Raw genomic sequence first — 22,853 nt, forward strand, 5'->3', positions numbered from 1 at the left:
CTAGTCAGTTCTTTCAGTCAGCAAAGAAACAATGAGTCAAATCACCGCTTTGGAGCACCAGCTTGGCTCAGAAGGCACGCTCTTGCCTCTTAGGTAGAAAATTGTAGATTCAACCCTCACTGCAAGCTTATTCAATTTATTGCAATACAGAGGGAGTGCTGAATTGATGGACAAAAGATTAAACCAAAAAGCTGCCTGCCTATTCAACTGGACTGGCAACTCGATGGCACTATTTAAAGAACTGGAAGATTTCCTCGCCTCCTGGCTAATATTTACCCATCAATCAAAACCACCATACGGTAACTAGTGATTTATTTAATTACTGTTGTGAAATCTCATTGTGTGAAAACTGGCTGTATTTGCAAACAAAACAACAGTGACCACAGTTCAAAAATAACTTGGCTGTGAAGCATTTTTAGACATCCACGTGAAAGGTACTGGACAAATGTACTTTCTTTTCATGGTATCAAAGCTTCGCTTACTAGGAAAATTGAATATTACAATCCAGAAACAGGCCTATAGCTTTTTAAATCTCCCACACTCTTTAATAATCCTCCTTTTCTAGAATTAGTTAAATCTCTTTTCAAAGAATCTAGACTCTTCCTCTTGTGGGACAGAATTCCACCTTCCAAATGTATTCTGTGCAAAGAACATTTTTATAGCCTCCTCTTTAATTAATGTAATGTGGCAGATGAGAAGTTTTTTTATGCAGCAAGATCTGGAATGTATTACTTGAAAGTATGGTGGATGTACTGCATAATTTTCACAGCAAAGGAGAATAAAATGAAAAAAGTGCAGCAATACAGATACAATCAAGGGAGAAGAGTAATAACAGACAGAATGGGCCAGATGATCTCCTTCTGTGATGTATGGTTCGTTGGGCGGCACGGTGGCACTGAGGCACTAGTGCCTCAGCACAGGGACCCTGGTTCGATTGCGACCTTGGCTGCCTGTCTGCGTGGGTTTCCTCTGGATGGTCCGGTTTCCTCCCACAGTCCAAAGATGTGCAAGTTAGGTGGATTGGCCATGCTAAATTGCATCCAAGTGTCCAAAGATTGAATGGGGTTACAGGGATGGGGGCGGGAGAGCGAGCCACGGTAGGTTGCTCTTTCAGAGGGTCGGTGCAGACTCGATGGGCCGAATGGACTCCTTCTGCACTACAGGAGTTCTATGATTATTTTAAATTTATGTCCTTTTATTATCTTTTTGCGAACAAACAGAAACAATGTCACAATTCTTTTAAGAACTTAAAATACATATATTGGGTTGGGAGTTGTTACTTTTCCATGAGCGTTCACTCATTTGACGTAACATTCTCAGTGTAAAGGGGGAGACTTTAGTCAGTGATATAATAGATGCAACTACTGTTTAATCCCTATAACTGTTGTTACAACACCCTGGGCAACTGCACGTTCAATTCCAGCCCCACTTGTTCTGGAGTCGCAACACATGCGAATGAACAAATAATTCCTATAAAAATACCCAAAGTCAGGGCAGCACGGTGGCGCCGAGGTCCCAGGTTCAATCCCGACTCTGGGCCACTGTCCGTGTGGAGTTTGTACATTCTCCCCGTGTTTGCGTGGGTTTTGCCCCCACGACCCAAAAATGTGCAAACTAGGTGGATTGGCCATGCTAAAATTGCCCCTTAATTGGAAAAAATGAATTGGGTACTCTAAATTAAAAAACAAAATACCCAAAGTCTTTGACCCTTGGCTGCCCAATAATTACAGTCACCTGGTTTATAATTTTAAACACAATCACTGTTTATTTACAACAATGAATGAACAATGCAGCAAATGCAACTGGTTAACTATTAACTAATTGCTGTAGATTCTGCAACTTCAGAAATACAACAGTCACAGCCTTTCCGGAGAGAGAAGCAGCAAATTCTGGTCTTTTTTTGCAGCCTGTGCGCAGTCTGTACTAGTTTTCCTGTAGATAGATTCATTCAGGTACTCTGTAGGTTCAGAAATACAACACTCACAGGCTTTATGGAGAGAAACAAGGAGGAAAGAGAGCAGAACTTCTCCCTAAACTGCCAGGAGTTGAACTGAAACTCCTTGGGACTCTGCAAAGCATTCCACTGGGACAGGATCCAATCATGACCCGTTACCGGGCAGAGTACGGCCTTTTAGCCCATTCATTGGCCACTAGCCAATCAATCAAACAGAGACCCACCCTACATCTATCTCTTTGGTGCCAAACAAGTCTGAAACCTACGGTTCAAACCAGCAAATGATCGGATTGAGCTGCACACAGAAAAATGCTTTTCACTGTACATGTGACTATAAATAAATCCAATCCAATCCATGGAACGAGCATGCCCTCCGGTAACTTCTGAATTTTGCTGCTTGCATTAAAGATACATGTACATTAATACTGCCCGACTTAAAGATACATGTCCATTGATCATCCATGGATCAAAAATAATTAAAATAATACAATAAAAGAAAGGGGGCTTAAGCAAATAAATAGAAAGAACCCTTACACAGTGAATGACCACAATTCAAATAGCATACACTTTGGTCAAGTTCTCAAAGAAAAAACTTGCATCCTACAGAACTCGGCAAGAATGAAGAAGCTCACCAAATCAAATTCAGAAATGTAGGAAGAATAAGAACAGTTCAGAAGGATAACATTCATTGGCACCTAAATGTATTCCTTTGAAGATTTCAACTCTACAATTCTAACATAAGTCCACAGCATGATACTGAAAAGGAAAGACCCCAAAGGATTTCAATTAGATTTACTCTGGAACGTTTTCTAAACAATTTTCATTGTCTAGCAATTCTTTACTTCAACCTATCAGCTTGTAAACTATATGACATAGCTGACACCAGTGATAAAATGTACTGATGATTACATGGGGTGTCCAGATTTTCAAACAAAGCATATCCTGACAAATGATTTAATTTGAGGTGGGTGCCACTTCCTTGCAGTAAATCCAAATCCAACCACAGTTGCACCATAGCAGTATGAAACATTGGGTAAATATGTCATAGCTGCCTGACATTTACAGGCTTCTAAAACCTTTCATGTGGTATTGACATACATTTTTTAAATTTATACTGCAATGTATTATTCAGTTTTAATTACATGCGGGAAAGCAGCGAAGGAGGGACAGACAGCAGAGAGGGGAAAATCAGATGGACAGAAAAAAAAAGAGTATGGTGGATAACAGAAAGAAGAGGAAGGAGAGTCTAAGGAAAATCACTCAGTAGGGGTCGAGGAGGACAGAATGTTCCTTATTAGGGGAGCCAAAAGTTACTTTGAAGTGGAGCTGGCACTTCTAATGTTCTCTGGAACTATCCTAAATTTGCTTGCTTTACTGACAGTCCAAGAGTTCCAACAAGAATGATTCAGTGCTACAAGGGCCAATTTCTTTACCATAGCATCGACAGTACTCTCCTTCTGTTACAACACTTGAGGAGGATTGACTTACGAAATATTTCCATTTTAAAGAGATAATATTTTAAATTGTGAACTACTGAGGTTATGTCTTTATTCAGCTGTTTCATCAGCAGTTTGATTGTACACAAACTTCTAAAAGTGCTTCATGACAACTCTTTCCAATCAGAACCAAAATTGACTTTGGGGACGAATTACTTCGCATTTTTCTGAGGGTTGAATGAAGTTTGCACTGGTGGAACAGTTTGAGGTAATTTGATGAAACTATTCTTTTAAATCCATGGAATTCCTACAATGCAGAAGTCTGCACCAACCCTCTGGAAGAGACTACCTAGGCCCATACCCCCACCCTATCCTCATAAACCTGCGTATTGATCATGGCCAATTCACCTAACCAGCACATCTTTGGACTGTGGGAGGAAACCAGGACACCCAGAGGAAACCCACGCAAACATGGGAAGAACACGTCACTCCACACAGAAAGTCACTCCAGGCCGGAATCAAACTTGGGTCCTTCGCATTGCAAGGCAGCAGAGCAGTGCTAACCACTGTCGCCCTAAGTAATGATTACTGCTTATGGACTTCTGAACATGGGAGAAGATTACAGTATCTGTTATGTACAGTAGAGAAAGTTCCACTTTGTGTCCATAGTGCTACCGAAAAGAGATAATAAACTACTAGAATGCTTCAACCATTCATCATGTTTAATACATAATAGGTAGGCATGTCATAAAACAAAGGCTACAGCAGGTTAGCAAGCCAAATAACCAAATCTGTTCAATGAAGATTGTAGCAAGGCATGCCAGAATTACTCCCAGGTATACCTGAAAATTGGGCGAAGCTACACTTCAGACCTAATGCATGCTAAACAGTGAAAACAGTGTGCTATAGACTGAACTAAACAATCTCACAACCACCAGATCATGTCAAAGCACGCAAGTCCTGCCACATCCAGCCACAAATGCTGGTGACTTATTAAGCAAGTAATGTGAGCAAGAGACTGCAAGAAACATCAACCCTCCCAAAAGATAAGGTGAAAAAGTTTGCTATCGTTGCAGCATGGTGGCACAATGGTTCGCACTGCTGCCTCACAGCTCCAGGGACCTGGGTTCAATTCCAGCCTTGGGTGACTGCCTGTGTGGAGTTTGCACTTTCTCCCAGTGTCTGCATAGGTTTCCTCTGGGTGCTCAGTTTCCCCACACAGACCAAAGAAGTGCAGGTTAGGTGGATTGGCCATGCTAAATTGCCCTTTCATGTTCACGTTAGATGGGGTTACGGGGATAGGGCGGGAAAGTGGGCCTAGGTAGGGTGCAAACTCAATGGGCTTCATAGCTTCTTTCTGCACTGTAGGGGTTCTAAGGACGGTTCAATTTCCACCCAGCAGAGCTAAGAAGGTGATCCTTCTTGGGCACCTCCTGAGATCCCAACTATCACAAATGTCAGTGTTCAGCCAATTCCATTCACACCACATGACATCAAGAAATCGCTGAGTGCACTGGATATAGCAAAAAAATACAGGACTGATAAGATAGTGTTGTAATGTTGAAGATTTGTGCTCCAGAACCAACTGTGCCTTTTGGCAAGTTGCAACTCTGGCACCTACCTGACAATACAGAAAATGCCCAGGTCTCCTGCCACAAAAACAGAACAAATCCAAACTAACCAATTATTTATTCTCGAACATCAGCGAAGTGATGACTTGTGTCATGTACTCACAAGTGACTTGCTCACTGATGCTTAGTTTGGGTTTCACTCGGTTGCAGATTTAATTACACCCTAGTCCAAGCACAAGAGAAATCCAGAAATGAAATGCTGGCGATCACCCTCAGCAGCAAGGAAACATCCAATTGAGTGCAGCATTACAGAGCCTTACTAAAAATGAAGTCACTGAGAATCAGGGGAGGACTCTCCAGTGGTTGGACTCATACCAGTCACAAAGGAAGATGTTAGTGGTTGCTGAAAACTAATTATCTCAATTCCAGTACATTAATGTAGCAGTTCTTTAGAACAGTTCCCCAAGCCCTACTACCTTCAGCTGCTTCATCGGATGACCTTCCCTCCAGTGTGAAGTCAAAGGTATTCTGCCTCATTAGCAATTTGTCAGATAATGAATCAATCCATGCCACATGCTGCAGGACCTGAACAATAGAAATTAATGTTACTTGCCACTTAAATGACAGACAAAGGACATTTCCGACAACCTCCCTATGCCCTTCAAATGGACTGGGATGACCATTGATCAGAAATGCAACTGCATCGGCCACAAGGATCATGAATACTAAAGCATGTCAGAGATGGAGTAATCTGTGGGGGAGGCTCACCCCCCAATTGCACAAACTTGTCCACCACCCACAAGGCACAATTCGGGAGTGTAATGGAGTTTAATGGAATATGCTCCACTTGTCTGGGATGAGCACTGCTACAACCGTACACAAAAGACCCATCCATGACGAAGCTATCCAGTTGATCAGCACTCATCCACCAGCTTTAAATATTCACACCCACTGGCATTCCAGTTACAATGTATACACAAAATGCACTGCAATAACTGGCCAAAACTTCAACGCACCTTCCAAAACAGTGATCGTCTTGACCCAAAAGGACAGGCAGCAAATGAATGGAGACACTATCACCTCAAAATTCCTCTCGAAGCAACACACCATCCATCTCACTCCCAGCACTTTATTGCTGGATCAAAATCTGGTAGTAGTTCAAGAAGACTGTCCATCACCTTCTCAAGCACAACCAGAGATGGACAACTAGTGTTGCCTATCTCAAGAATACATTTTTGACTGTGTGTAATTAGGGGCGCAATTTAATGGAAATGAAACAGAGCCGCGTGTTGAGCACACTGAGCCAGATGTTTCCTGGCGCTCGCAGCGCCGAGAAACACCCCACTCTCTAACAGGGCTCTCTTTTATTTTGGGACCACAGTGTGGAACTCTCCACCAAAGCCGCACTTAGTCTAATTTCCTGCGCTGAGGAGCTCCACTCGCAGGAAGAGATCGGAGCGCGATTTTTAAATGGCACCCCTATCTCGAGACCCCCCCCCCCCCCCCGCCCCCCAATAACCCCCAACTCATCTATAAGAGGGTCATTGAGCCCTCTCACCTAATAAGGGCAAGGCACACCCAGACCTCATCCCCAGCGTGGGCAAAATGGCACCCAGGCACCACCAGCCTGGCACCCTGACAGTTCCACCACCGTACCCAGAGCCCCTGGGAAACCCACCCACACCCCAAGTGCCGTTCCGCTTGGCCCCCTGTTTGTGGAGACTAGTGCTAAACAGCACTTGCCTGGGATCTCCGAAGCAAAGGGATTAGGTTCCAATGCCTTGGGTAGATCCAATGAGTGCCCATTGAAGTGAGATTAGCTACTCACTTTAGTATGCAAATTTGTCAAATACGGATCCCACCCATTGTTGGCAGGATCCTATCGTGGTGTCTGGATTTCGCAAGGCGTGGCAAGCCAGGTAAACATCGCGAGAGGCCTCTCGCGAGATTTAATGGCTGCGTTGCACCCCAACTCGGGTGCTCATGAATCGGATTGTCCCCTAGATCTATCATTTTTCTGATTTACGCACAGTCTGTTTTTAAAAAGTTAAATGTGACTTCTTAAAAGAAAAAAATATACCCAACCTTTCTTGAAATAACAGGAAAGCAAATCTGAAACTGTCAAATTAGAACAGTATTGCTGACTTAGTGGTACTAATACAACATGGGGAATGAGGTATACTAAAAATTCAAACAATCCTAATCCAGTTTGAAGGAGGAAAGACGAATGTTCTCAGCTTGTGATCCAAATTGCAATCTCTGGCCAATGTTATCCCCGATACATGGCTGCAGAGATCAACAGCAATGCTAATGAGATCTGTTGTCTTAACATCAATGGGAATTCAATGAGGAATCATCCAGGACTGTACTATTGGCATTACCACCAAAACCCCAAGCGCTGGGTTTAAAAGTATTGTGCCAACTCTATTCATCTTGAAGCAAGTTCTCTTCATCAATATTTAGTGCGTTATTGAAGTCTGACCACAAAATGTCTTGCTCAAATGGGAATTTCCCTCTTCCGTCCCCACCCATCACAGAAAGCACCAGCAGAATTTACAGGAACCCGTGTGTCAGACATGGAAAAACACTTTGACGGTCCCCACCAACTTTCTATAGCTGTTTCTTTAAAGTTTGATTTTTTTTCTATTTGTGCAACTTTTCATTTACAATGTAGTTAATGTATGTTACTGCAAAATAAACAGGTGGCATCAATAGCTTTTGCCTCCATTTTAAAAATATTTTCCAGTGTCTTGTTAATTTAGTCCTAATATGAAAACAAAATAACCTTTCAGTCATTTTTGTTCCTCTCCTGTGGTGTTCATGTCGCTCACATGCCACATTCATCTCTCATGTTTATCACATTAGCAGTTTTGGTTTTACATCAAATGCCAGCATTCCTGGTTTTTGGACCCTCGTCAGTGTGAACCATTTTTATCTGAAGAATGTAGTAATATGCTAACCTCTAGAAAACATCTTGGTGACAAAAATAGCTTGTAGAACAACTGCGCAACATGCCAAGAGGGCATGGTGAATTTTTAAAAAAAGGGTATTCTGCCTTTTATTAGTAAACATGATAATATTTGTGAAACACTATGTTCTATTCTGACCACTGGATGTCCTCTCTGTCCTGCCATCATAAACACCAGATTTCAAAGAGAAAACAACAAGGTAGATCATACTTTTCTCATGAATCACTTTAGAGTCTTCACAAAAGACTTTCCTTTGATAACGGAAGTGAAAGGATTGGCCCAGTTGCACTGCTTAGACTTGGATAAAACTTTATTCGAGAATCACCAGCATAAGGAAATTGGCTGTGTTCTGCAAATACAGAGCAAAATGAAAAGGCAGGAGAAAAAAGTTCAAATGCCACAAGTTAAAGATTACAGACTCATCCAGGCAATTAAGTCAATGTATCAAGGGTTCAAATATAAGGGGGCACATGTTGAAAATTAGAAATTTAAGCGTTACAAGTGAAGTTAAATGTATTTTTTCACTCACTGAAAATGAACGTTAAAGATATTGAGACACAAATAGGTTCACTTCTGTAAAGAAAAGGGGATTAAGTTGCGCAGTGAGAAGATATGTTGATAGGATCAAAATGAAAAAATGTTGAGATTTTTTTAACCTAATGGTCGAATTATTTTCTTAGTTGAATGGAGACATGGCCAAATAAAGTTAATTGGTGGACATTTATTTCTGGATCATTGTTTTAACTTACACATCAATAATTGGGAGAGTCATCCAGATTAATGCAAAACAAGAAGCTTATTGCCATCTGAACCTCGGTGTCTTCAGACTATTCACCTTTAGCCTACACTAATCATGACATTTTAGTTTGTTGTAACACTCGAACAACATTTGATTTTCGTTAAAAGAAAACAGTAATAGCTGGTATGGCAGAAAGCAGGCTCTGGAAGTAAATTCTGACATTTGAATTGAGTGCTATTTCTCTGCTTGCTACCGGGGAATAGAAAACTTTGCATCCAACTGCATCATTAAATAACTTGAATCTGCAATATTGTATCAGTGAAATCTTCCCAACCTTGTTCATTGGCATAGACAAAAATCAGATACTGGGAATAATTTGCAATCCGTTCTTGATGCTCAAGAACTTTCTCTGCTAATCTTCGTCTATGAAAACTTTATCTTTTAGCTTCAAACAGAGTACCCCTTGGTCCTCAGATATACCCTGCATTCTCTCATCTAGGTCCACTACCATCACTCTACCAATGGACAGGGAGGCAGTCAGAACTCGCTGGAGAGTATATTTTAAAGAGCTTCCCAACCTAGCCTTGCTCTTCAATTTGAACCTTAACTCCATTGCTCAATAGCCTGCCTGGCTTGGCTTCAACACAACACTGGTTTCCAGCGAAATTTAAAAAGCCAACCCACAGCCAAAAATCAACAACGCCTTGCAGCAGATGGATGTCCCTGCTGAAATTGTGAAACAATTTCACATGAACTACCCTCCTGGCAAGACTGCACAACCTCACATCCCACATCTGGGAAAAAGAGCACATGCTGGGGAATCTCAGGGATCCTGTGGCTATATCCAAAGGAGGCCAGTCCGACAGTGGTAATGACAGAAGAGTCTGCTGCCTACTGTCTGCCACAGAGAAGATAATTGCAAGGATCTGCCTCAATTGCCTCCTCCCAGTAACCAAGGAACTCCACCCTTCCAGAGTTAGTGTGGTTTTCGCCCATCAAGAGGCATCACGGACATGAATCTTACTGGATGAACCTTACTAAATTCAAGAAAAGTACAAGGAACAGCATCAGCCACCCTAAATAGCCTTTTCCAACTTCACATAAGCCTTTGATTGTGCCTATCATTAAGATTTTTGGTGCATCCTCCTCACATTTGGCTGCTTTCAAGAATTTGTCACCATCCTCCACCTACACCATAATAGGATGAAAGCCAGGATCCTCAGCAACGGAACCACCACAAACTCTACTTCGTCCTCTTCTCTATCAGTGTCGTAACCCAGCTTTTGCTCACTTGCTGTCATAGTCTTAGAATTGTTGCTCTTTTTCAATCCCTCCTCCCATTCCCATAAGGAGGACCTACTTCCCTTCTACTCTTCTAAGTGAGTAGCTATTCCAGAACCAGCAGAGGAAAAAGGGTCAACAGCATACTGAGAATAGTGCAAGCATCCAGCCAGAGTTATTTAAGGAAAGAAAGGGAAAAATTGTGACCAACTTGCCTGAGTTTTTTGATGATGTAACAGTGATGCAGTGGCTGTTGCTGTGTACTTGGTCTTCCAAAAGGCATTTTGATGAAGTGCAGCACAACAAGCATGTGAGCAAAGGTATCATTTATAGGACAAATGGACAGGGGTGACATGGATACAAAATTGGCTGAGTGACAAGGAATTAAGAGTGGTGGTTAATGGATGTTTTTTGGACTGGAGGAAGATTTGTAATGAAGTTCCCCAAGGGTCGCTGTTCTTCCTGATATGTATTAATGACCTAGACTTTGCTGTGCAGACCACAATTTCAAAATGCTTCCAGGTTTGTGAGGAAAGTAGTCAAAGATTTCAAAAGCACAGGCAGGTTGGTGGAATAGACTGATAAGTGGCAGATGACATTTAATGCAAATAAGTGTGAAGTGATTCCTTTAGTAGGAAGAACATGGAGAAACAATATAAAATAAAGAGTACAATTCTAAAGGTGGATACTGGAGCAGAGGGACCTGGGTGTATATGTGCAAGTCATTAAAGGCATCAGGACAGGTTGAGAGGACATTTAACGAAGCCATCTTAGGTTTTATTAATAGGGCCAGAGAGTACAAAAGCAAGGAGGTTATGTTAAACTTGTACAGAAAACTGGTTCAGCCTCAACAGGAATAGTGTCTTTAGTTCTGGGCATTACTAAGATGTGAAGGCATCAGAGAGCAGTAAAGATTCATGATAATGGTTGAAATGATGAGAAACTTGTTATGTGGATAAATTGGAAAGGTTGGAACTGTTTCCCTTGGATAATGTTGAGAGAAGATTTGATAAAGGAATTTTAAATCATGAGGGAACTAGATAGAGTAGATAGGGAGAAACTGTTCCTATTAGTGGAAGTATTGAGAACAGGAGGGCACAGATTTAAAGTAATTGGCATAAGCAATGGAAACATGAGGAAAAGCTTTTTCATTGAAAAAAATAGTTGGGACCTGGACTGCCTGAGTGTGCGGTGGAGGCAGCTAAGGCATTTAACAGAGATTTAGATTCTTATCCCAAAAAGGAATCATGTGCAGGTATACAGGGAAAAGGCAGGGGAGCTGCACGAGACAATAGCTCCTTTGGAGAGCTAGCACAGGCATGCTTCCTGCTGTGTTGGAATAATTTTTGAATCTGTGAGAGAAAGAGGAGAATTTAACAGTTCACTATTGGGTCTGCTTAGTTTTCTGCTGTGACTCTAACATGGAATAATGTTTCTAATGAATGTAATTTCAGTCAGCTCATACAGCGACTTTGACTATTTAACAACAGGCTGGAATAGAATCAAACAGGAACCCAATATTCTTTACTTCTGCCTGAAATTGCAATGCTACTCTGAGAGTTAAATAAATTACAGACACAATGTTCTACAACAAGTCCAGCTTACTATAATTGCTTTCATGACAAGAAAAAGATAGGACAGACAACACTGTGGGAATTTTTTTGCATTGGCAGAAAGTAAAGTATGAGGTCATCCACTTCCACATTTGCCAGTAGAGTCAAACAAATGTATAATTTTTCATGTAATATTTCACATGCCTCAAACTTTTTACTGTACCAACAAGTGAAAAGGAAAATGGCACAAAAAGGAGACTGGATTTTGAACGTTCCAGATCTATCCAAACAGCGTTCAAGCTGAAGTAATGCATTTTCTTTAAAAGAAAAGGTGGTTTGCTTCTATTATGGTATTTATTTTGAGTTGTAGATGGACATTTTAAAAATCCCCTTCAAACTAAACACCAGTAGGGTGTGATTTAAAAAAAAAATAATTTAGAGTACCCAATTCACTTCCAATTAAGGGGCAATTTAGCGTGGCCAATCCACCTACCCTGCACATCTTTGGGTTGCGGGGTGAGACCCACGCAAACATGGGGAGAATGTGAAAACTCTATACGGACAGTGACCCAGAGCCAGGATTGAACCTGGGGCCTTGATGCCGTGAGGCAGCAGGGCTAATTCACCGTGCCGCCCCTTGTAGGGCATGATTTAACGAAATAAAACAGAGTCCCTTGTCAGGCATGTTTAGCCAGGTGTTTCCTGGCTGGCAGTGCCGAGAACCACCCCGCTATTAAATGGGACTCTACTTCATTTCTGGGCCTTGACGAGGAACACACCGCTGAGGCCGCATTTCGGCTCATTTCCTGCACTAATCAGCTCTGCTCGGCAGTGTAGGAAGAGATTGTGGCACCATTTAAAAATGGCGCCCCAATCTCTGAACCTCCCACCAAGGCCTCTGGACCTTAACGTGCTAATTTACCACTGAGGGTGTCCTCGAGCACCCCACACCCCACCTCATGAGGGCACACCCGGGTCCGACCCCGAGCATGATCAAAATACCACTGTCAGCCCCTGCCAATGCCACTTGGGCACCCTGGCAGTGGCAGGCTGGTGCCAAGGTGGCATTGAGACAGTGCCAGGTGGCATCAGGGTGCCAGGGTACCATTCTGCCCAGCGACCGACCACCCAAGGGACCCGATCATCTGGGAGACACCTCTCGCTCCAAACCCCACCCCCCACCAAATGCCGATACACCTGGTCCACGTTGGTGGAGATCAGTGCTAAACGATGCTCCCTCGGGGTCTTCAAGATGTGGTGGTTAGATCCCGCACCTTGGGTAACTCTGGCAAGAGCGTATTCAAGTGAGCCTGACTGCACACTTCAATATGCAATTCTGGATCCCAAACTCAATGGAAGACCTTGTTAGATTTTTTGAGCGGCCTCTCATGAGATTGGCCAGAGTGTGCAATACCTTCATAGTGTGGATTTCCTCCAGTAGTCTTTCCGCACGTCGTAAATTCTTCAAAATGGCATCTTTTGTTCCCCTGCAGATACATCAAGAATAAGACATTATTTCAATTTGGGTAAACTTACGTTGTCTCAATTAAACAGTATTATATTCTGCTACTCCAGGGTATCGGAGGCCCCCTAGGTGTTTTGCCCTCTGGGAAGGGTGGTGTCAGCTGGTAGGGGCATTGCCATGGTGCCAGGCTGGCATTTACCCCGCACTGGGGATGCCCTGCACAGGTGTGGCATGGTGTGACCCCATCCCCCCACCGAGGACGCCCTTATGGGTGAGTTGTGGCTTTGACGGGGTTTGGGGATAGAGAGATTGGGACGCCATGATTAAATGGTGTCACAATATCTCTGTGCACTGATGAGTTCCGGTGAGCCAGAGTCCTGGTAGATAGCTTGGTGCTTATTTGTGATGATAGTGGCGGGAAACACCTGGCTAAACATGTTCGTCCCGGGACTCTGTTCCAATTATGTTAAATTACGTTCAAATGCCATAAATTATGAGATAATGCGTTGATATAGGAACAAAAATCAGTCTTACACCTGGGTGAACTCCTCTACTTTGAAAAATTGCCATGGGAGCTTTCAAGAGGGCAAATGGGATCTCAGTTTAATGTCTCATTCATAAGACAGCACCTTCAACAGTGCTGCAGCCCTCAGTTATGCACGGAAATGCATAATTCAGCTCAGATTTTGAATTTAGGTCCTTAGACTGGGGCATGGATTCACAGCCTTCTGACACAAGGGTGAGAGTACCAGCACTGCCATTAGTAACACAGCAAAAAGAAACACAAAATTATATCTTGAGAATTGCAAAAATAATTTCTGGAAATAGTGTGGATTGTCTGATAAATTACTGATTTCAGTTAAATCATTCGGTCCACTCATTCCGCAAGCATAACCCCAACCACCTAGTTGCATGCCATTTTAACTCAGCACCTTGCTTTAAGCCCAAATGTCCATCCTTCGCCTGATGCAATGTTCCAGTGAAGCCCGGTACAAGCTGGACGAGCAGCATCTTATCTTCCGGTTGGGAACATTAGAACCCTCGTTTCAGCAGTTTTAGATTGTGACCTTTCTCCTCCATCTTAAACCCCTTTTTAAAAAAAATCCCGAACAGGTACCTCCCCCACCCCATTATCCTTTGTTCTTAAAATTGCTACTTTTTGTTGCAGTCTCTCACAGTTACACTTTAATACCTAACACAGACATTTTCAAAGTCGGGGTCGCGTGAATTTTCAAAGCGCGTGAATTTGCGCAATCGGAGATGCAGGAAAAGATTTTTTTTGAAATTTAATGTAATGTTTCTGCCTGAAGGGAGGCAGAGAGGAGGTCACGCACTGCGATCGCCGACGTCACTTGTTTTGGGCGCGATTGCGATTCCTCCAATTTTTCAGCAGCAAACAAGGTAAAAGAAAATGGTGGGTCGTGAAGGTCAGCTGGCATGGGTCGCGAAGGTCAGCCGGCGTGGGTCGAAGTTCAGCCGGCATGGGTCGCGAAGGTTAGCCAGTTGGTAAAAATGGGTCCTCGGAAAAAAAGTTTGAAAAACACTGACCCAACACATTCTCCCCTTCTTCAGTCCAGATTCTGCTTTAATTAAATTCTGCTTTCTCTCCTCACAGATGCTGCCAAACCTGTTTTTTTTTCCCCAAGCATCCTCTGTTCGGTTTCAGATTGTATCATCCGCAGTATTTTACTTATTAAACCACTTTAACCTAATCTTACATTTTAGTATTTTAGCTACAGAAGACAGAAAAAACTGAAAAGCTTACATGTTCAATTAATAGTTCATCAGTGGCTATGAAACACTTCAGGCTGTCCTGAAGTCTAAAAGGCAGGCAGATTAATATAATTGCCACTGCTCTCTTTCTCCAAATGTTTAATTTTTTAAAATATAATCTCATTCTTGGGCATGGGCAGGAATGCTCATTTTGGGTAAGAACCCCATGCAGTGGTAAAATGGGATCCTGACTAGTCACCCAACATTGATTTTGCTTGAAATGGCTAATTAGTGGGTCGAGATTTCATCCAATTAAGGATGGTGGATGGACTCTCAAAGCTTGAGAGGGCCAAAGGGAGGTCCTCCAGCATGGAGGTAATGGGGAGGGGGGAGGGGAAGAGAGAGAGACACACAGAGGGAGAGAGAGAGCCTCCATCTTGAGGCACCACCTTCAAATAATAAAACCCCACAGTTGCTAGTCCACCATTGTGGAGTGTTTCAATTAGTTGTGTCCAGGCCCTTAATTGGCCTTTTAATTAGTTTAACCAGCTATCTGCCGCTTGCAGGCAGCTAACCATCTCACCCCCAACCAGGCCCAAGGTAACCTGACAGCAAAAGGGAAGCAGGAGCTGCCAGTTCCAGAAGGCAAGTAGTACTCCTATAATTGGACTGTTTCCTACCTATCCCGCAAGGAAGTACTTGGTTTCCCATCTGCTGATCACAAGCAACCTCTCCTTCCCTGTTCAAATGACTCACTCCGCTCTTCCCCACATGCCCGATTTTCAGCCTTCCTCGTGATTCACTCCTGATTTCCAGGGACCAGCTCCAAGGATTGGATTTTTCTCCCTGCAGCCTGATGTACCTCCACATTCCTGGCTTTAGCAGAATTCTCCAGAACTGCTACACTTTCCCCTGTATCCTCCCCACTTCTCTCCAAATATCAGGACTATTGAGTTTCAAAAAAAGGGAACACTTCAGATACCAACTTTTTCGCTTTTAGCTGGGTGATGTTTCTTGTCAGTTTCCGGATGATTAAAGTTCTTGCTTTTTTTACATCTTTTCTCAATTTAACAACCTAGAAATGATAAGATGATTTGGTTAATATCTTCAAACTTCTCCAAGCAATTGTAAAACTGAAGAATGCAAACTTGTCTGATTTTTTTTTTCTCTGTCTGAACATTCACAATAGCTATTAAATACAAGTTTATACTTTAGTATCAAATAGAATTTTACCAGGCCAAATTCCAAGAACCTTTCGAATGGCTAAAAAGAAACAGGCTTTGTAGGCATAAGCATGCCTATCCAGTTATGTTTCAATGTTATTCTTGGATCTTCTATTTCAAAACGCAGAGCACAAGTTCAAAAGTTAATAAAATTATTTAGTACATTTATACATTAAGTTACTGTCAAATATAGAATTAGAAATTCTAATGTAAAGTTCCAAACATCATGTGGGATGGTTCAATTAGACATAAATTTATTTCACAAGGATTCAGCCACTTAAAATCCTAGGGTGTTTTAGAGTGGCTGATCCACTCAATAGAAATATCATTCATGCGATAGAACATTAAGTAAACAAAGTCACTTAACTTAGTTCACACTACTAGACTTCAGTTATAATTCAGTGAAGATTATTTGCTGCAAAGCCTTTACACCAGCATTGGCGCCAATTCTTTCCACCTCCACTTTTGAAAACCAAGCACTTTTAAAAAATAAATTTAGAGTACCCAATAATTTTTTATTCCCAATTAAGGAGCAATTTAGCATGGCCAATTCACCTAACCTGCACATCTTTTGGGTTGAGGAGGTGAAACCCACGCAGACACGGGGAGAATGTGCAAACTCCACACAGCCAGTGACCCAGGGCCGGGATTCAAACCCGGATCCTCAGCGCCGTAGTCCCAGTGCTACTATCCACTGCACCACTGTGTTGCACTTTAGACCAAGCACTTGCTTACCTCTCCTAATTTCTTCCTTCCTGTTTTTATGTCAGTTTTCTTGCGTCTAATTTTAAGCAGCTTGGGACATTTCTTTATATTGACAGCACCATATAATGACAGCTTGTCTTAGCAGTAAATTGTTCTTTACATTTTGAATATTAATGCAAACACCTGAAGCCCATATACCAAATTTCCTCCACACAACTAAAATACATAATTGATTAGAATTTTAAATTCTCCAATAGGGAATATGTTTTGCAGAGAACAATGTCGGCATTTGTTCCTTTTAACTGATCACATTTCTTTATCTATCTCCCCCTGTGGCCATCTAAAATGGCTGCCCGCAAAGAATGATGGGAATTGTGGCCAGGTTTGGGACACGGACCAGCTGCAGTCTGTATTTTTGCAAACGGCAGCCCAGAAGCATGCAGGAATTCACACCTGCAAATGGGCCATTCAGGGCGATTAAAGTAACAATGGGACCATCAGGTCCATCGCATCATCTTCCAGACTAGGCGGCACCGAGCTCCTGCTCGGAGCCCTCCCAGGATTGGCCACCGAGTGCCCATCCCAAAAGTGATGCAGCAGCCCCTGATCGGATGTGACCAGAGGGTGGCGCCCTGAGGAATTGATTGACAGTGACCCAGAAACTGCCCACAAAAGGGGTGAGGAAAACTCAAGCCAGTTAAAAGACAATGCAGCCATGATTTCGGTCTCTTTTGGGACCCGCCTGTGCCTACACCAATTGTAGCATAACGACCAGCTAAGTTCAAGACCATGATCATTACCTGAGACAGACGAGCCACAGCCGAGACAAACCTGACGATTTCCAGGCGACCCACGTGGGGCCTTATCTACCTGCACAGAGCCGGTCATCCAGAAGTTAAGTAAAGGTCATCTTAGTTGATAGGTGTAGTTCAGTGCATAGCCACGTGTATCATTGCACAGAGAGATAAGTCTTGTGTCCAATAATAAACTGGCTTTTGAACTAACATACTGGTTGTGTGGTCATTTGGTCAATACACAAAACGTACTTGTGGCAAAGTGGCAACACCACTCACTGACTCCCAAGGTTGGAAATTTTCCAACCCTCACTTCGGTAGGATCTTCCCATTCCGCCGGCCCCACGTGGATGAAACAGCCGCAAGGGGGCTGAAAAATTCCAGCCCATTTGTCTTTTCAATGAAATTACACTTTGTGGCCTATAAATAGTACGTGGATATTTCATGCACTGGTAGGAGACAGGCCAACTGAAAACAGCTCCACTGTTCAGAGAGAAAATTATATTTTATATTACATGGTAACACACTCACGTTCACAGCATTCCTTTCAACTTTACAAGAGCAAATGATGGGAAATTCACATATTTATGGTTGCATAACTACTAGGCCAACATTTTAAAACTGAAAATGGCCATGCTCTAAAGGTAAAAAAGGAACTACACTTAAGCTTCTGGTATTAATAATCTTCAAGTTCCATTTTGTTGCGTTGTTGAGATTAAAGTATTTTAGCAAAGTAGCCAATAACAAAAAGTTGCAAGAAGTTGTGCAGTTGACTACCCAAATTTAGGATTTCCTTGAGTAACACGTTTTTATGTGCTGTGAACATGTTCTATACAATTTATTTTCCATCCTTCAAGTACTCAACTTGTGCTGGGTAGGCTTTGAAGTCACAATATTCTCCCAAACAATTTCCAAATGGCAAAAATTCAACCAGCCATTTAATGCAGAATGAAAAATAAGGTACCCCCCCCACCCCCATAACTGCTCAACTACAGCCTATTCTATTCCTACATGGTGCAAACCAATACCGTTACAATCACTATTTTTTTCAAATCTTTGAATCCTAATCTCTTGCCATTTAACAGCAGGACTGCATATCAGATGCTCAGCTGAAGAAATTCTTCCAAATTGGCAGGGGATACAAATTAGTCTTTCCCAACAGAGCAAGTAAGCCAAGAACTGGACTCATCCAGTCCACTCTCGTCAAATACGATCACTATTCTCAGTCCTGTGAGAATTTGCAGGAGACAATGCATTGTACGCAGGAAGATTGCTTGCCAATAAATAGAGTGAGAATATTTAAATTACTGTCCCAGACTCAGGATGCTTAGAAGAGGAACATTTCAGTTCTGCATTCCTTATGATCAGACATCAGTCTAAATCTAAATTGCCATCTGCAAGAAAATCACATCTTCAACCTCACACCGATTGGTATGAAAGTAAGAGAAACAAGAAGAAAAGGGAATGAATAATCATACTAAAACTGCAAGCCACCAGTAAGCTGGATGGAGGACGGGTTAGTTGATCCTGCCATCATATGAATAGAAAGCACTGCCCAAATTCACAGTCAACTGTGCACCCCAATGTGACATCATGCCATGGACAATGGTTAAACATTAGCTTGCTGTTAGCTTTCTTACTCAATCTTGCATCCAAATGGTAGCCTTTCACATGTTCATGAGTTACTAGAAGTGATGCTGGTCCTATCTGTGAGAAAGAAGCAACCAGTGAACAGGAACATTTCTGAAACAGTACATTTAATGACTGATTATCATTTACTTTTAGTGGCATTGTTTGAAGGAGGAACACCTCCCTGAGACAACAACAACCATAAAGAAAAAACATCAGAATCTTTCATTCTCACTTGAATACATACATACAAACAAGGCTTCAGTTTAACATCTCAACCAAAAGGCAGCACTGAAATGTTAGCCTAGATTATGTGCTCAAATCCATAGTGGACCCTCCACCCACAATCTTCTGATTCAAAGGCAAGATTGCAAACAAATCAACTAAACTGACATGCCCTTCACAAAAAAAAAGTGCTTTGTGACATTTAACATTGTGGGATAATTTGGTGGTCTATATTTCCTTTCAAATTCTATTAACACTCAAATTCCTGTCATTAATTGAAATTAGAAGATCAGGGCTAGATATTCATAAATATGCAGAAGTATCAACTTTATTTTGCAGATTAGAATTAATATGAAGGTATCCCTGGACTTTGATGATTCTTAAAAGCAAAACGTTCTAAAGTAATCTTTGTGATGCGACAACAAACAAATCAAAATTTCTGCTGATTTAGTGCCCATGATGGCCAAATTGATAAACACAATAAAGGCTCCAACTTCAATTTATCGGATGGGTATAGAGGGATACAGCACAAGGAAGTGCTGAGGATTTTGGCCAAGGTTGGTGTCATGACCAGTACAGGCTTGTAGGGCAGAAGGGCCTGTTGTGCTGTATTCTTTGCTTAATTGCTTGTGTGCTGAGTTAGCTGATCTCAGTGATATTTAGAGTTGGCCTTCAGGGCCTGCTTCCAAGTGCCAAATCCACTCATAGAATCATAGTGAGAATCATAGACTTTACAGTGCAGGAGACCATTCGGCCCATCGAGTCTGCAACGGCCCTTGGAAAGAGCACCCTGCTATAGCGCAGGGTTCCATCCTATCTCTGTAACCTGACCCAACCTTTTGGATACTAAGAGGCAATTTAGCATGGCCAATCCACCTAAACGGCACATCAAGACTGTGGGAGGAAACCGGAGCACCCAGAGAAAACTCATGCAAACAGAGGGAGAAAGTGCAAACTCCACACCCGTCACCCGAGTCAGTCACCCCCTGGGACCCTGGAGCTGTGAGGTAACTACTGTGCCACTGTGACTCCCCACACCATCCTCCCACTTAGGTGGATTGACCATGTTAAATGTGCATAATGCACATTTTGCAGATATCATTTGATTTAATTTTTAATTAAATAATCTGGACTCCATATTGCCATAACATGGGCATGTGATTTTTAACTGCCATTTCGGTAAAGCTATCCTTATCCTCACAATATGGCTGAAAAACTGTTAGTTTGCATTTTCCAAGTATGTCGATGAGAACCAGAAGTTCAAAAAAGAAAATCTTTATCAAGTTTATAGATTGCCAAAGGTTCACATAGAACATGGTGCCGAAAGACGAGGTTTGTAGACAAATATGCTTATCTCTAAAATTGTAAGTGATTTAGTGATCTTGTCTGGAACACAGTCATTATGTTTGCTGAAACTTCCAAGTATTCATTGCTAGTTTTCAGGAAGAACACAAACTCGGGGCATCGGGGGAATAAAATTAAATTTATTGTTGGTTTCTCATTTTTTAAAAATGCCTATAATATTTCTGAATCACGTAATTGTAATTTATTTTCCTTCTTTCAGCAATTATCCCAACATGCCATGTCCATGTCATGTGCCACCAGCCAGAAAAATAACATTAAATCTTTTCATATATATTGTGGTAAATGGACAGCGGCCTGAATTTTGGGTCCAATAAAATTGGGCACTCTATTGGACATTTTAAATGGGAATTACACTGAACACAGTCAAACTGCGTGGGCATGTCTGGACTTGCTCCGTCAATTACCCATCAGGAGATAATCGCTCCTATTCATATGGCACGAGTGTTTTGGGTTGCCCTGATAAAGCTAGACATTCTGGCATCCAGTTTTCCCGCCGTTACCATATATGGAGCGAAGTCACGTGCAAAGAAAACACCTAGGAATGGACCCCTGGGGTTGGGTTCCTGGTGTTCTGCAGAGTTGCAATCAGCAAAACCATTGGGTACTGTGACGCCCACCCAGAGACCTCATTGGCTTAGGGCCAGAGAACTTTCTGGCAAGGCAAGAAGAGGGGTATAAAGATTAACTACCAGGACCCTCTCCAGCGAAGACTCGGAGAGGGAGCAGAGAAGATTGGATGACCAGAAACAGAAATCAGGAGCGTGCAAGACCCACCTTCATGGGCGAAGGGCCAGAGGAATCAAGACTCAGAGAATCAGACCCGCTGCTCGACTGAGTCCTTCGCAGTATTAAGAACCTTGGGATTATTTAGTGTTGTTTTGGGATAGCTCAAGAAGGGCAACTGTTTTTACTGTTTGATAAATAAATTTAGCTAAATCATACACTTTATTTGTCCTTTGTTCATCTTGCAAAGAAATTACACCTGGATAAAATGCTTGAATAATAAACCGGTCAAAGCGTCTGAGATTTTACAGACAACAATGCTTAGTTTTGATCTATCTTTCACGCATTGAGTAGCTATAATTTTTTTTTTTTTAATTATTCAATCCCTCATGGGTTCAGTGGCTGATGTTCAGTAATGTCTCAAGATTTGTCCTGGGATGTTACATCAAGAAAGATGTTCCCAAGCTTTTGGGGGGAATTGAGCTGGTAGGTTCCTGTTCGTCCTGATCCACAAGCAGTAGTGTAAATAAGTTTGCCTCACTGATTCAGCACTTCACATCTCCTTTTGTTGCTGGCTGTCAAGGCCTGGGCAATATCACCGAAATGAGTTAAATTTAGAATGACTGTTCAAATTGGCCTCTAGCCAAGCTCTCCAGTACAGCTACAATAATGCATCAATCAACAACATGGAAAAATGCCTAAAGTACTGTCGGAAAAAAAAGCAGGGAAAATCCAATCAGGCCAATTACATCAGTCAACTCTCAATCATTAGAAAAAGCAATGAAAATTAGCATTGAAGGTGTTAGCAAGCACCATATAATCCCAATAACCTGCTCACTGCTGCTTAGTTTGAATGAATGCCACTCGGCTCGAGACCTTATTTCAGCTTTGATCTAAAGCCTTAATTTCAAGGTGCGGGGTATCAAGGAGCCCTAATAAAGTTGAAGTCAATAAAAATCAGGGAGGAAGTTAAGAGTCATATCAACCAGAAAGGAAGATAGTTGTAGTTATTGGATCAAGTTATCTTAACACCAGGACATCACTGCAGGTGTTCTTCAGGATAGTATCCGAGGCTCCACCATCATCAGCTGCTTCATCAATGAGCTTCCGCCTATCACTGTGCCAGAAATGGGGTTGTTTGTCTATTCAATTCCATTGGCAACAGATCAGTATGTGCCTGTATGCAGCAAGACCTGGAAAATGTCGAGTTTGAGCTGATACGTAACTAGAATGTTTCTTCTCATTTAAGTTCCAGGCAATGACCATTTCCAACAAGTCGGTCTTACCAGCAGCCCCTTGACGCCACTATCTTTGCTGAATCTTCCAGCATCAATGCTGGACAGATAACTGGACCAACCACATAAATACCATGGCTACAAGAGCAAGTCAAAGGCTTAGAATTTGGCAGCAAGTAACACCCCATGCCCTGAAGCCTCTCCACCATCTACAAGTCACTCGTCAAGAGGGGTGTGATGGAATACTAAGCACTTGCCTGGATAACTGCAGCT

General features: G+C 42.2%; 1 protein-coding gene across 5 annotated transcripts in view; it reads right to left on the reverse strand.

The window, feature by feature from the left end:
- srfbp1 (serum response factor binding protein 1) overlaps positions 1 to 22,853 on the reverse strand; it is a 259,226-nt gene that overhangs the window by 146,330 nt on the left and 90,043 nt on the right. For 2 of the 5 annotated variants that reach the window (XM_038805029.1, XM_038805028.1), the window contains exons 2-3: positions 15,668 to 15,756; positions 12,918 to 12,990 (exon numbers count right to left, since the gene is read on the reverse strand). In XM_038805029.1, coding sequence (XP_038660957.1) covers positions 12,918 to 12,990; positions 15,668 to 15,756 — 162 coding nt within the window. Of the gene's footprint in view, positions 1 to 8,140; positions 8,280 to 12,917; positions 12,991 to 15,667; positions 15,757 to 22,853 lie in introns of those variants that run through there. The other 3 variants (XM_038805030.1, XM_038805032.1, XM_038805031.1) reach the window with 2 other exon arrangements.

This window comes from Scyliorhinus canicula, chromosome 8 (assembly GCF_902713615.1).
Source record: "Scyliorhinus canicula chromosome 8, sScyCan1.1, whole genome shotgun sequence".
Taxonomy (NCBI): Eukaryota; Metazoa; Chordata; class Chondrichthyes; order Carcharhiniformes; family Scyliorhinidae; genus Scyliorhinus; species Scyliorhinus canicula.